The sequence below is a fragment of the Macaca mulatta genome, chromosome 11 (assembly GCF_049350105.2).
Source record: "Macaca mulatta isolate MMU2019108-1 chromosome 11, T2T-MMU8v2.0, whole genome shotgun sequence".
Classification (NCBI taxonomy): domain Eukaryota; kingdom Metazoa; phylum Chordata; class Mammalia; order Primates; family Cercopithecidae; genus Macaca; species Macaca mulatta.
The window spans coordinates 73,592,968-73,606,860 of NC_133416.1; the positions used below are offsets into that span (position 1 = coordinate 73,592,968).

Here is a 13,893-nt window from a genome sequence, read left to right on the forward strand (position 1 = left end):
ATTTTCAGTTGAGGCATAGAGTTTATAGAACTTGCTCAGGGTCTTACAGCTAGAAGGTAATGATGCTGGGATGGAACCCAGGTAGCCTGGTTCCAGAGTCTAGGCTTATAACCAGTTCACTATATTGCATTCAACTAGTTTCTTCCAAGAGTAAATAATTTACTCTAGTGTCAACTAAAAAACATATGGGACTCTAAGAGCACTTTGTTCTCATTTTGACTAAATTCAATCTTCCATTTTCCATTTCAATTTTACTATCATTTTCATATACCAAAGTTGACAAATCTCCTTATATGTAAAGTATATATGCAAGTCTAAATGATGTACAAACCACAGTGGTGACCCTGTCTTTTGGAATGGAGTTCACTGTAGGGAAACCTTCAGGTTCCTGTGTCATGAAGAAACTAGTTCCCAGTGTGGTGATGGCTGGTCTTGGGCACTTAGGGTGGCCCTGGTGAGACTGGAGAGAGATCCTCCTGGGGAGATGAATCTCTTGCAAACAAGCTGAAAAGCCAGTTAAGTCCATACCAGCTGTGAAGTAACTGGCTTTGGTTTTATTTAGGTAACTTAAGGATGCTCCTTATTTTTATTCCCATGGTGAGCACAGGAAGAGATCCCATCTTCTTTAAATTTCTTTGTAGGAATCATAATCATGGCCATCAAAAGGGATACAGGACAAGAAACAGACTCTCTAGACTATGGTTAGGTCTAGTTAGAAAGGTTAGTGTTTTCTTCTTCCACAAGTTATGTGATCATGATGAGAGAGAATGATCTTCTCTAACAGAAATGATAAATGTAGGAGTGATTTGTATTTCTTTCTTTTTAAGGCATTCAATCACCTTTTTTCCCCTCTGTTCAGACAACCACTATCGAAAGCAAGTAGCCAACCACATCTTCCTAGTCTTGCTTAGTGTATATCGTGTTTGGCTGTCCAGATCATTTTTACAAGACTCATGGTTGAAATTCCATGACTTTAGGATGCTTATTGTAAAACTGAGCATCCTTCCAAACTTCCTCAGACTGGAGTGGGCAATAAGAAATATATGTTAGGCCGGGTGTGGTGGCTCACGCCTGTAATCCTAGCACTTTAAAAGGCTGAGGCGGGTGGATCACGAGGTCAGGAGATCAAGACCATCCTGGCTAACACAGTGAAACCCTGTCTCTACTAAAAATACAAAAAATTAGCTGGGCGTGGTGGCAGGCGCCTGTAGTCCCAGCTACTCGGGAGGCTGAGGCAGGAGAATGGTGTGAACCCGGGAGGTGGATCTTGCAGTGAGCCGAGATCGCGCCACTGCACTCCAACCTGGGAGACACAGCGAGACTCCGTCTCAAAAAAAAAAAAAAAAAAAAAAGGAAATATATGTTAGATCAGTGACTACCAGCGGGGTAGGTTTCTGGAAAAAGTATTGGAGTCTTGGGGAATGAGATACAGTTTAAAAAGGGATGTTCATATTTATCATTGTTTTGGGGAGGAGGGTAACAAAATATAATTTAGTATGACATTTATGATAACATTAAATGAATGCATGAGAATCTTATATTTATCAAAAGGGGAGCATCATTTTCACAAAATTTATTTAGAGTGAGTAAGAAACTAAGAACAAAGGTTTCATGTCCAAAGTTACCCAGAATATAATACAAGGAGTCTTAAAGGAAAAATCATACCTTTGGGTATGTTATGACATCAAAAGAGCAAGAAAAATCTCAAATCTCAAATAAAAAGTTGTGGGCAAAGGTAGTATGAATGAATTCAGTCTGAAGTTATAATGGGGTGCAGTCATTGCCAAACAGATACTGGGTATCATGCCAATGGTCTTTGGCACAGAGCTGTTAGCTGCTCAGCATCTACCTGATCACTTAGGCAACTGTGAAACACTCTTCCCACAATTTCAATATTTCCAAGGTTCCAATGCCCACAGGTTTTTTTCCAGGTCAAATGCCATTGGCTGTTATTTCACTTACATGAGCTTTTGAAGTCTTTCTTTTTCAGTCTCCTCCTCATCATGGTTCCACGTGGGCTGGTGGAGTAGAGGCTTCGAGGTAGAGTCCCCATGTTCAGGGAACTCAGGCTGTATGCACTCATGGAGGTAGGAGAGAAGGATGAAGACACCAAAGCTGCTGCAAGAGAGCGAAGATGTTGCACAGAGCACTCTCAGGTGGAGTGTGAGCTCGCCACACTTGCCAACCAGTAACGATCCAGAAAGACACATATGATGCATAGCAATGGCTAGAAAGGACTCTAGCCAGACAGAGGACAGCCCTCAGGAGCATGAGACAATGCTTTAGAAGAGCCTACAAATGCTAAGGGGCAGCAGGATCTTTATAAGCTCATGGGAACACAAAGAGACTCTATGAGAATTGCTTTAAACAAAAGAACAACTTTGTCTGTGAACAACTCAATGCATCAAATACATAATCTCATTTTCATGGATATTTTCTGACATGAATTTCATAAGTGATTCCACATACACAAAGAAGACCTGAGAACATTGTCTCTGTATAATATTCTGAATTGTTACTTCCTCAGCCACATATAAAGCATTCTGAACATTTATATCCTTTGCTAACAACAAATGCTTTCTGATGGAAAAGAAAAAAACCTAGGAGATGTCAGAAATGATACATTGCTGCTATAAGAAACAGAAAAAAACAACACCCATGAAGCCAAAAGGAAAGAGTGAGAAAAACATAATTGAAATAAAAGACCAGGAGGAGAAAGCAGGGAACATTACGAGGGCTGTTTGGAGGAGGTGCTTTCGGGAGTGTCAGGGCTGGTGCTCTGCAATGGTCAGGGTGGTGCGTGTTATAGTGATGGTTGGTGTGGAGGCTGCTGTGGTTGCTGGCCCAGGAATCCCAGGTAAGTTGCCTGTCGCTCCTCTGAATTTTCACTGCCCATATGAAGTGATGATGAGAAATAAAAACAAACAAACAAAAACAAAGAACCAAAAAAGAGGAAAAGTAACTGAATTGCCCAAATTAAAAGTATAACAAAAAACAAAGCTGCTTGCAAATAAAAACAAATCTATTTGGCTTTGCCCTTTTCTCAGTGGTCAGCAAAATAGATGATTAACATAAAGGATGTAAACTTTTCATCTTCCCAAGAATAATGCATATCTTTCCTCAGCTCGTTTCTTCTTCTTTTAAGATGACTACTGAATCAATTTCTAATCTCCCCCGCTGCTTTGCAGCAGAGATTAAAAACTTTTTTTTTTTTAACTTAAAAGTCAGCCCCTCAAAGATCTATGGCACACAATTAGTAATTAAAGATTTGCAAATCTTGGTCAGTTAGTAGCACTTGTTTTGAGAAAAAGAAAAGAAGGAGCAATAAATCACATCAGTGCATGATTCAAGTGGTTTACTAGTCACACATCAGAATTTACTGCTCTGACATTTTAATCGCACTACAATCCATCACTTGGACTTCATTTTCCTCAACAATAAACCACTCTAATCATCTATCAGTATCAGAATCTTATCTGCATCCCATCTAATAAGGAGAAGATGAAAGTCTCTATATTTTATGATTTTTTGAAAAAGCATATTTATATTAGAAATAATTATTAAAATATTTCACATGTTTTTATATTTCCTTGATGTCATAAAATTTTAATAAAGTTTATTTCAAACTTTATTAAATAAGTTTGAAATAAACTTTATTAAAATTTCAAATTGGCATCCCTTTTATGTTTTAGAAAATCTTTATCACGTTTCCATTCCAGTTTCAACATTAAGATTTGATATTCCACCCAGTGTTCTGAAATATGAGCAACATAATGTTTGTTTTTATGTCGGATATGAAGTTTTTCATTTAATAATCTTAAAGAACTCAAAATAACATATGAACTTATTTTATTTTTCTAGAGGTGGGGTCTTCCTGTGTCACCCAGGCTGGAGTGCCGTGGTGTGATCATAGCCCAATGTAATCTTGAACTCCTGGGTTCAGGCAATCCTCCCGCCTCAGCCTCCTGAGTAGCTGGCACTACAGGCCCATGCCACCATGCCCAGCTAATTTATTATCATTTTTTATTTGTGTAGAAATGGGGGTCTGCCTATGTTGCCCAAGCTGGTCTCAAGTGATCCTCCCGCCTCAGCTCTGAGTTGTTGGGATTACAGGCATGAGCCACCAGGCCTGGCTTAACATATGCATTTATATCTCCTTCTACTTTGATGATTCTGGTGTTAGGTGTCTTACACGTGAATATGTAGAGAGGTGAAATACTCTATGCATTGAAAAGAGGGGTCATTTAGAAAAGAACTTAAGTTATGTCAACTGTGATGCCAGTTGAATTGGTCAATTCGCATCCTTTCTAGAATGAAACAGTACATGAAAAAAAAGCACTAGCATGGACAGATCACTGTGGGGTGAAGCAGACCTGGGTTTCAGCTCTGCCTCCAGCCCTTCCTCTCTGTATGACTTTGGCCAGCTACTCAGCCACTCTAAACCTGGATCTCCTCAAACGCCAAATGGAGATCATGGAATCATCTACCTCACAGGGATACTGAGAATTAGGCAAATACGGTGCTTAGCATGGTGCTGGTACACAGAAGAAAAACAAATGAATTCAGAGTATATTGATTTGTCTACTTTTCCATCTATGTGCTAACAATAAAGTATCTTTTAAAGGAAATAAATTTATCTTTCACTCAACGAATTTCACTCACTGGACATTTAAGTTTAGAGAATTTCTCAGAAATCTGCAGCAGAAACTTTCATAGCCACTATAATTTTGTTGCCCTAAACCATCTGGCCTGCTCCTTCTACTCAACTGCTTTGTTTGTGGTTTGGATTCCCCCGTCTCTCCACTTTCCTAATTCAAGCTGCCACCTCCTTCATCTAGACCACTGTAACACCTTCAGACGTGGCTCCGCAACTCATCTCCTGCATACCCACCTTTCACAACACAGTTAGGGTGGCCTTCTAAATACGTAAGTCAGATCATGCTACTCCTGTTTGAATAGCTTACTTTTTTTTTTTTTTTTTTTTGAGACAGAATTTCACTCTAGGCTGGAATGCAATGGTGCAATCTCAGCTCACTGCAAACTCTGCCTCTCAGATTCAAGCGATTCTCCCATCTCACCCTCCCCAGTAGCTGGGATTATAGGTACCCACCACCACGCCCAGCTAATTTTTGTATTTTTTAGTAGAGATGGGGTTTTGCCATGTTAACCAGGTTGGTCTCGAACTCCTGACCTCCGGTGATCTGCCCGCCTTGGCCTCCCAAAGTGCTGGGATTACAGGCGTGAGCCACTGCGCCCAGCCTGAATAGCTAACTATTACAAAGAGAATCAAATGCAGCCCCTGCCTATCTTGCTAGTTTCATCCATATCACTCTCCCCAACATTTGTATATTTTAGCCATACTGATCTTATATCTACTCTTAGAACAAGTCAGGTTCCTTCCTGCCTCAAGGCCTTCGCACTTGCTATTCTTTTCCCAGTTGTTTGTATGACTGCCTCCTTCTCATCATTCAGGTCTCACCCAAGGTGCCACCTCCTCGGAGAAGTTGTTGCTGATCTCCCTGGCTGAAGGAGCTGCCCTCCCCGTGCTATCTCATTATTGTTTTACATTCTTCATGGTACTTATTGCTGTCTCAAACAGCTTTATTTATTTAATATATTTTTAATGTTTGTCTGTCTATACTAGAATGGGAATTCTATAAGAGTAGGGATATACTTTGTCTGTCTTGCTCATTAAATATATTCTAGCAACTAGAACAGTGCCTAGTATATAATGATTAATATATGAATGAATGAACAAATGCATAAATGAACAGGAATATCAGCCAGAGTGTCCATGTGAACACTGCAGCAGCATTTTCCTAGAGATAAAAGAGTATTTATTGCAGAGGATGTCCCTAACGGATTTTGTCTCACCATCCTCATTCTACTTTGGGTATACAGGAAGACATTTTAGCAAGATGCAGTTATTACTGGGTCTGGCCAATTTACAACCACAGACACTTTAGCTTACTTTTCACAAAGTACCATCTGTTTCAAATGAAGCCAGGGTACAGTGAATGCACTTTGGGATTCTACACCCACCTTTTGACCCACTTCTTCACTGAGAGCTTTGAAAATTACTGGGCATTTGTTAGGACTGCCAAGCACAATTAATAAGTCAATAAGGAAGATATTATTTACCACCTATTGCTTCCCCAGACTGTGCCAATTGCTGCAGGCAGGTTAAAGGTCATACCCTTTACCTTGATCTTGAATTATTACTGGGGATTAAATTTTCACACGTATAAAATAATTAAGAGACAAAAATAAGATAGTGCACAAAACTATATGCTATGGATGATGAATGCAAAAGGTGTTGAACAAATAATGTAGGACAGAGAAGACAGCTGCTGCCTATTTTGAATGTACACTCCAAATGTTTTCTGTTTTACAGTGGTATACTTGATAGGCAAGTATTTCCAGAGTTTAATAATAAGATGTTACATTTTTAGCATGTCCTATCATCTTGCAAAAAGCACTTATAGACACGCTCTCATTTAATACTGCCGATAATCATAGCCTACTTTCACTGAGTACTTATATACTGGGCCCTGTGCTAGGTGCTATTTGATCGATTAGCTCAGATAATGTTCAGAATATTCCTTTGAGGCAGGTATTATTATGACCCCCATTTTACAGATGAAGCAACTGAGGTATAGAAAAGTTGGGTAACTTGCTTAAGGCCCCACGTGGTGGAGTCAGAGGTGAAGCTCTGGACATGTGATCCTGAAGTCCCCACTTCAGCCACCAGACATACCACCTCTTCCTATGGGTATGTCTAAGTCCCTTTTTATGGATAAGAAAACAACACATTTAAAATATTACGGTTTGTGTATCATTTCATGGTGACATCACTACTGTAGTCTCAAGAGATATATGACCACAGAAGTTACTTTTCTTTCTTCTCTAATTGCAGCCTCTTGCTCTGTTCAGGATGTCCCAGAGAGCAGACCACAGCGGCTCCAGTGGTAGCCCTAGAGCTCTCAAATGGAAGGTCCTCCTGGTACTAAATGTGTTGAGTCTAGTGACTCTGGTCACATTTTCCTTTCCAAAATGTCAGTTTCCTTCAATCCAATTATGTCTCCTGAAAACCCTCAGTGGGAACAATTTCTAATGTCACTGAAAACTCATTTTTTTGTCAGCTTCTTTAATGCTGCTATATATCAGTGAAAGGCATAGCTAATCTCTTATTCCAAGTTGAGATATTCATTTCTACATTGCCCTGAAAACTCTTTGGTGTATGCTTTGCTGCTAACAAAATCTGGAAATTTGGGAAGTGTGTTGAGAGACACACTGTTCAGGCATCAGAGATCTTGAAAAAAACAATCAGAACTTTCTTGTGGAGAAAGGGTAAAACTATGTAAAACTCCATTAGTCAAAAATGTAAGTTTGAGAATTGTAAACATAATAATAATTTTGTGTTTTTCTTCTTTACTATGATTTAATTATGTTTAGGAGCCAAAATGTATTTCCTCTTGGAAATGCAAGTCTGATTTTAATGTGCAATACAGAGGAAATGCCTGCTTGATAAGAAAGACAGGGAACAACTTTCAGTAAATGTAGATGATGGAGTCAGAAGTGGAAGCTGGAATTACTTAAACTTCTATCAGCTTCCTATCCCTGCAACACAAACAACATCAGGTCTTCCACAATAAAGGCAAAATTCATTCTTAGTCCATATATTTTAGTACATAAATTAATCTTAAGTTGCCTTGGCAGGTTAAAAAGTTTAATATTCCATGAGTTGAAAACATTTGAATTATTTATGAATTATATATAGGGCCAACTAAAGAAAAATAAAAGAAGTTGTTAAAGACGCTAACATTTTAAAAGGGTGTGGTATGCATTTCCGATTCGCTGATACCAGAATTTAGCAAGCAAAACCCCATGCTGAGAGAGCACTACAGTGTGCATTCTTATGGCTACTGTGCTTCAAATCCAGTGATGACTGCCAGTTAATTTAAAGAAACTTAAACAGCTTCAGAAATCTCTCCTCTCTGCCAGAGTGCAGGAAGGGCCCACGGGGCCTCCTGATAGGAATGGTGTGCATCCTTGTGAACAGCACCTTCCCACAGCTGTTTGCATTTCTATTCCAATACTGTGATGCTGATTTTCTTTTCATAACCTGCCTATGCTGCATCATTTCTCTACTCCAATGTGTAAAATTAAAATCTGATAAGGGTAATGTTGTACTAGAGATTTTCATTAGCTTCAGGGCTGTCTAAGCGCCATTTAATTAAAAAGGTTACATCCAGCTGACTGATTTAGTATGAAAATTATCTGGTCCCTCTTTCCCCCCACTCCAGACTGTGGAGAAGTACAGTGCATTTTAGAAGGTGGGAGACACAATACAAATGACCCCCTTATAAGCAAAATTTCAATTTCAGAGAAAACTGCACGGTGTCTAAACATACAGAAATGCATTATCCTCCTTCAGGCCACCCTGACAATACTAGTGAGGCCTCTAATTTCAAGGAGTACAAAGGATTGCTGTTTGGTTTAAGGAACAGGGCAGGAGAAGGAGTAGGAACAAAGATCCTACTGGAGAACTTGACTTCATTTGATTTGGGGCTCAAAGACCCCTTTCTCGTACCAGGTTTTGCCTAAAGATGCCTAGGTAGATGGTGTAAACACTCGGCAAATGTATCTGTGAATTTCAAGGGAGTGAAAATGCAGATACCTTCAGCTGACACTTTTTATTGAATAAATGGAGTCAAATATTCTGATTCTCCCAGACAAGATTTTTGGTCACGCAGGTTGTTCTCTATCCTAAGAAAAAAACTACACTGGCAAAAGACAAAATACATTGAAAACTAATGCTTCACATAACTGGTTCCCTCTGATTCCTGCCAAATATTTGAAGGTTCTGCCATCAAAATCCACTTTGCTTATTTATTTTTAAGTGAGAGTTTTACTATTTGCCTTCGTTGGTCTTCATCTAGACTGGAAATTCAAAATGAATACCAGGAAGTCAAATTATTTGCCTTCTCTGCACATTCAATTTGCACCAAAGACTTTGTAAAGAAAAAAATACTAAATAGCACTAGCCTGAAAATTTTTTCCTTGATGTTATGGTTTCAAGTAAATTATGTGTGGCTTGGAAAAAAGACTTTGGAAGATGAATTTGAGTAAACAAACACAACCTTGTTTTAAAAAGAAATGATGAGTCTGATCAACATGGTGAAACCCTGTCTCTACTGAAAATACAAAAATTAGCTGGGCATGGTGGTGGATGCCTGTAATCCCAGCTACTCGGAAGGCTGAGGTAGGAGAATGGCTTGAACCCAGGAGGCGGAGGTTGGAGTGAGCTGAGCTCATGCTACTGCACTCCAGCCTGGGGAACAGAGTGAGAATCCGTCTCAAAAAAAAAAAAAAAAAAAAAAAAAAGGCAGAATGAGACCCAGTCTAACTCTGCTAGAGGGAGCAACACTGTGAGGGCCAGACAAAGAGCTTGATCCAGGTAGATATCTCACCATGGTCGGGCCCCTTTAGGGCCAGCCGTGTCTGATGATGGGGAAGGATCTCAAGCTTGACCTGGTCAGTGGTGTTGGCCAGGAACTGGGTTGCTTCTGCAAGTGTACAGTACTCCATGCTGGTCCCGTCGATGGAGAGGATGTGATCTCCCACGTGCAATGCGCCACATCTACGGAAAGGAGAAATACTCGGTAAGAGGTGGTGCCTACCTCTTTGGAATCTGACTTTCATGTATCTCATAGTTAAACTTTCACACAGTTTTCAATTACTTAAAAAAAAAAAAGAAAGAAAAGTTTGAGTGTTATAGGAAACACCATCTGTCAAATTTTAAGTACCTTGAATATGAACAAGGAGGTAAAACCTTGTGGAAAATACAGAAAAATTCAAGGAAATGTTTTCTCTTGTCCTTCTCTAAAAAAAAAAAAAAATCTTATTTTGGAGTGCTTGTGTGGAAAATTGAGGGAAAGTGAGCAAGAGGAAAGGGAAAAACAGGAAAATGTTTCTCCTGGACTTTTGTCTGTGTTTGTTTGTTCTAGGCATTTCTATCTGTAAACATGAGTTGGTAAATCTTCGGAATCTCAAACATGACTCTCAGAATTGGAATAGGGTCTCTTTTATGTGTGAAGAAGAATAACTTGGGGAGATTTCAGTAATACTTCCTTGGAATCCTCACACAAGCTCCAAGATCACCAGTTCTTTATTATTACATTATTCTGGAGTTGAACATGTATTAGTGTAAAAGCTCTTGATAATGGTAGAAATTATGCAGGAGTCAAGTGAGTAATAAAACCAGGCCTGCATGGTGAGTCAAGGGGAAAGATGGGGGCAGGGAAGGGGCTGGCTGCTACATCTTGCTGAGCTCAAGAGCTGGCTACTGGATGAGTTGAGAAAAGTTGGCACAGCCATCAGCATCTCCACATACCAGTCAAGTGAACAGCTCCTTAAACTGGTTACCCCCTGCAGAATGCGAAAAAACAGAGGGAGAAAATTAAAGCACCCTGCGCCACTGAACTGGAGAACACCCCTGGATCAATGGCTGTCACTGATAAGGACTGAATGTCAGGTAAGACCACAGTGGAGCTATAGACTGACCACACTACTGGGGGTTGCTGCAGTTCACTGCACCATGGCTGGAGGTTTTCCAGGCAGGTTGAGGGGCACATAGAGAAGAGGGCTGGAAACATACAGGGGAGACTGGTCATTCAGGTGCAGTATATCTATAAATTCCCAGTGTGAATAGTCTATTTCTCAAGACAAAAGCATTTCAAGTCATCTCTTCCAACTAAAAACGTAATTCCACATTTTTTGCACTTGGAGTGCTTTAGCTATGGGAGATGAGGTTTTTCTTACCAGGAGCTGTAAAATAATTTATTAGATGGAAAGGTAGTCTTTTTTTCCTTCCCCTTTTACCTTGCAAGTATAAAACATTAATTAGAAACATGAAGTTTCATTTTTATTGTGGCATTGAAGCGAATAATATTTTAAGAGACCCTCGAAGGTTGTAAAATCCTAAGATTTACATGCTATGAGAGTATAGGACTTTTTTCAAGTATTGTAAAAAATATTTTAAAAAGTATTGTTTTATTTATTTAAGAAACAAAGAAATCAGATTTTATGGTAGCAGGATTTAATTGTCAACAATTCAGGAAAACCCATCACTGCTCTGCACGGGGTTTAATAAAGATCTACTCCGTTACCCTACATCAAGAACAGGCTAGTGCCCTACGACACAGCAAGAAAACTTGCTTAGTTGCTTGTTTTTTTTTTTTTTTTTTGGTGGCTAAAGGCCACACCAAACCACCAAACATCTGGATGAGGTGAAGTGACATTATGGGGTGGCTGACACATAGGTGAATTTTTAAGTCCTACAACAGTAACTTGCTTCTCTGTGTGAAACCTGTATAAACTGGCAAGAGAACTGTGTGTGTGTTTGTGTATGTGTATGTGTCTATGTATGTGTATATGTGTATCACAAGTGTGTGTACATATGTGTTTATATATACTTAAAATTGCACACATGCACTTTTGAAAAAGAGGCACTTTTTTTTTGTTTGTTTGTTTTTGAGATGGAGTTTCGCTCTTGTTGCCCAGGCTGGAGTGCAGTGGTTCAGCTCACTGCAACCTCTGCCTCTTGAGTTTAAGTGATTCTCGTGCCTCAGCCTCCTGAGCAGCTGGGATTACAGATGTCTGCCACCACGACTGGCTAATTTCTTGTATTTTCAGTAGATGGGGTTTCACTTTGTTGGCCAAGCTGGTCTCGAACTCCTGACCTCAGGTGATCCGCCCGCCTCAGCCTCCCAATGTGTTGGGATTACAGGCATGAGCCACCACACCTGGCGGAAAAGTAGGCACTTTCTACAATACTTACCTGTCTGCAATACTTGCAGATTTGATTTTGTCTATGACAATGACTTGTTTGTTACAGCACATCGAGGTAGTTAGGGCAACCCCAAGGCTGGCACCAGGAGTTTTGGCAACTTCGACTAGTAGTGGCCCGGATGCTGTTGCCACAGAATCTGTCAAAGAACAAATTTCAGAAAGCAAAACAAAATAAAACAAATAAGCAAAGACATAAAAGAAAAAGATGAAGAATATTCAGTTTGATGTTAGCTTGTTAGTTTTATCACTGATACTTAGATTTCCCTCCATATAATATGCCTACAGCCAATGATAAATTCATAGGGCACCTCTTAACACACCTGTTCCATTCAGCTTGTACTGTATTAATGTATGTGTAATGTTCATCTCTTCAATGAGATTTTAAGGTTCATGTCACTTGGTATAATATCTCTTGTATCTTTATCCCCTCCACAGTGCTTGGCACAATGCCTAGCATATACTAGGTTTTTCAGTAAAAGTTTTTTAAATTAATTACTTAATTCAATCAATATCTTAGCACCTACCAGGAATAAATAGATGGATAGATGAATGAATGGATGAAAGGATGGATATAAAAAAGGAAGGAAAGAAGAAAGAAAGGGAGGGAGGAAAGGAGGGAGAAAGGAAAGAAGGATGAGTGGGTGGATAAATAAAAGAATGACAAGATGGATGGAAGGATGAATGGATGGGTAGATAGATGATTGGAAGAATGGATGGATGGATGATGTCTCTAGCCAAGTAGTAGGAATGGTCCACTAAGTTGAATTTGTAAAGGTTTTGGGTCTTTCCCTCCTCTGGAACTCACTTAGGATCACCTCCCTCTCAAGCATAACTTCATATATGCTTTATTTTTGACTTGGAACATTCTTTGTTCCTTCAGCTCCTTCTAACATTCGTGGACTCAATGCCAACATCAATTCCTTGGGAAGCCTAAGTCGTAATTTGGTAAGATGACTTTCACATGTGCTTCTATAGTCTGCTGTATTCCTGCTGTTGTAGCATACATTTCACTGGTTCATAGTGGCCAGTATGGATGATGTGCCTGTGTTCCTTGCCAGATTGTAAGCATGCTTGAAGGCAGATACTATGTCTTGTCAATCACACCATTCTCAGTGCCTGGTATAATGATTAGCACATCGGAGGTATGCCACTAATAGTTGTAGAATGAATGCATGAACAAATGAGAAAGTTCATGATGTTGCTTAAAGCTCAGAAGAGCCACACGACACAAGGGAAAGAGTCTGGGACATGGAATTAAAACATCTGGATTCAATTCCCATTTTCACAATATTTGTGTCATGGTATCTAAGACAAGACCAGTTACTAAAACTGTCTTTTTATTGTATTTTGACAAAATTGACAATTAACAATACTAAAACTTTCTAAGCCTGCTTGCTTACCTATAAAATGATATCTTTTCCACAATGTTTATTAAAACCAAACCAATGAACAAAGCACTTTGTTACACATATAGGATATTTTCATTATTGCTATATTATGACCTCAAGCCTTTGAGTCATCTCATTTTTCAAGACTGCATATTGGGTCTGTAATCCATTTCTAATTTTCGACTGTTCTGATGTTTGACACTCCATTAATACAATTTTGCCTTTCTGTAAGAACATCTTTATCATCAAGGCCCCACTCAGATAAAGTGAAATAGGAAATCTGTATTCCGATTGCTGAAGCTCAGGTAATATGCATTGAGTCATGAAGCTGAAAGGTCCATGGGAGAGAGCCATCTTCAGTTTGAGATAAATTATTTCTTAAAGTAAAGATGACAATATCCAGGTCAACAACATGCATATCCAGTGCTAAGGATTCTTGCATGTATTAACACCATGTTTCCTGACTCGTAAGATTGAAATGTTAGTCCTTAAAAAGGTTAAGAGATCATTAGGGCCTATACCTCTTCCTGTCAATTCCAGAGCAAGCAGAGTTTCATTAATAATATCTGCAAGAAGCCAAAGGTCTTAATCTACTAAGAGTTTTTGGCTCTGGGGTATTACAACTACTCCAGATCCTACGGTTGATTTGCCC

The 13,893-nt window shown here is 39.4% G+C and overlaps 1 protein-coding gene across 11 annotated transcripts in view; it reads right to left on the reverse strand.

The window, feature by feature from the left end:
- The window catches only part of GRIP1 (glutamate receptor interacting protein 1), a 715,153-nt gene that overhangs the window by 105,008 nt on the left and 596,252 nt on the right, over window positions 1–13,893 (reverse strand). For 4 of the 11 annotated variants that reach the window (XM_077954687.1, XM_077954683.1, XM_077954688.1 and 1 more), the window contains exons 8-11: window positions 11,843–11,990; window positions 9,474–9,643; window positions 2,733–2,888; window positions 1,963–2,115 (exon numbers count right to left, since the gene is read on the reverse strand). In XM_077954687.1, coding sequence (XP_077810813.1) covers window positions 1,963–2,115; window positions 2,733–2,888; window positions 9,474–9,643; window positions 11,843–11,990 — 627 coding nt within the window. Of the gene's footprint in view, window positions 1–1,962; window positions 2,119–2,732; window positions 2,889–9,473; window positions 9,644–11,842; window positions 11,991–13,893 lie in introns of all 11 variants that reach the window. The other 7 variants (XM_077954685.1, XM_028829702.2, XM_077954686.1 and 4 more) reach the window with 2 other exon arrangements.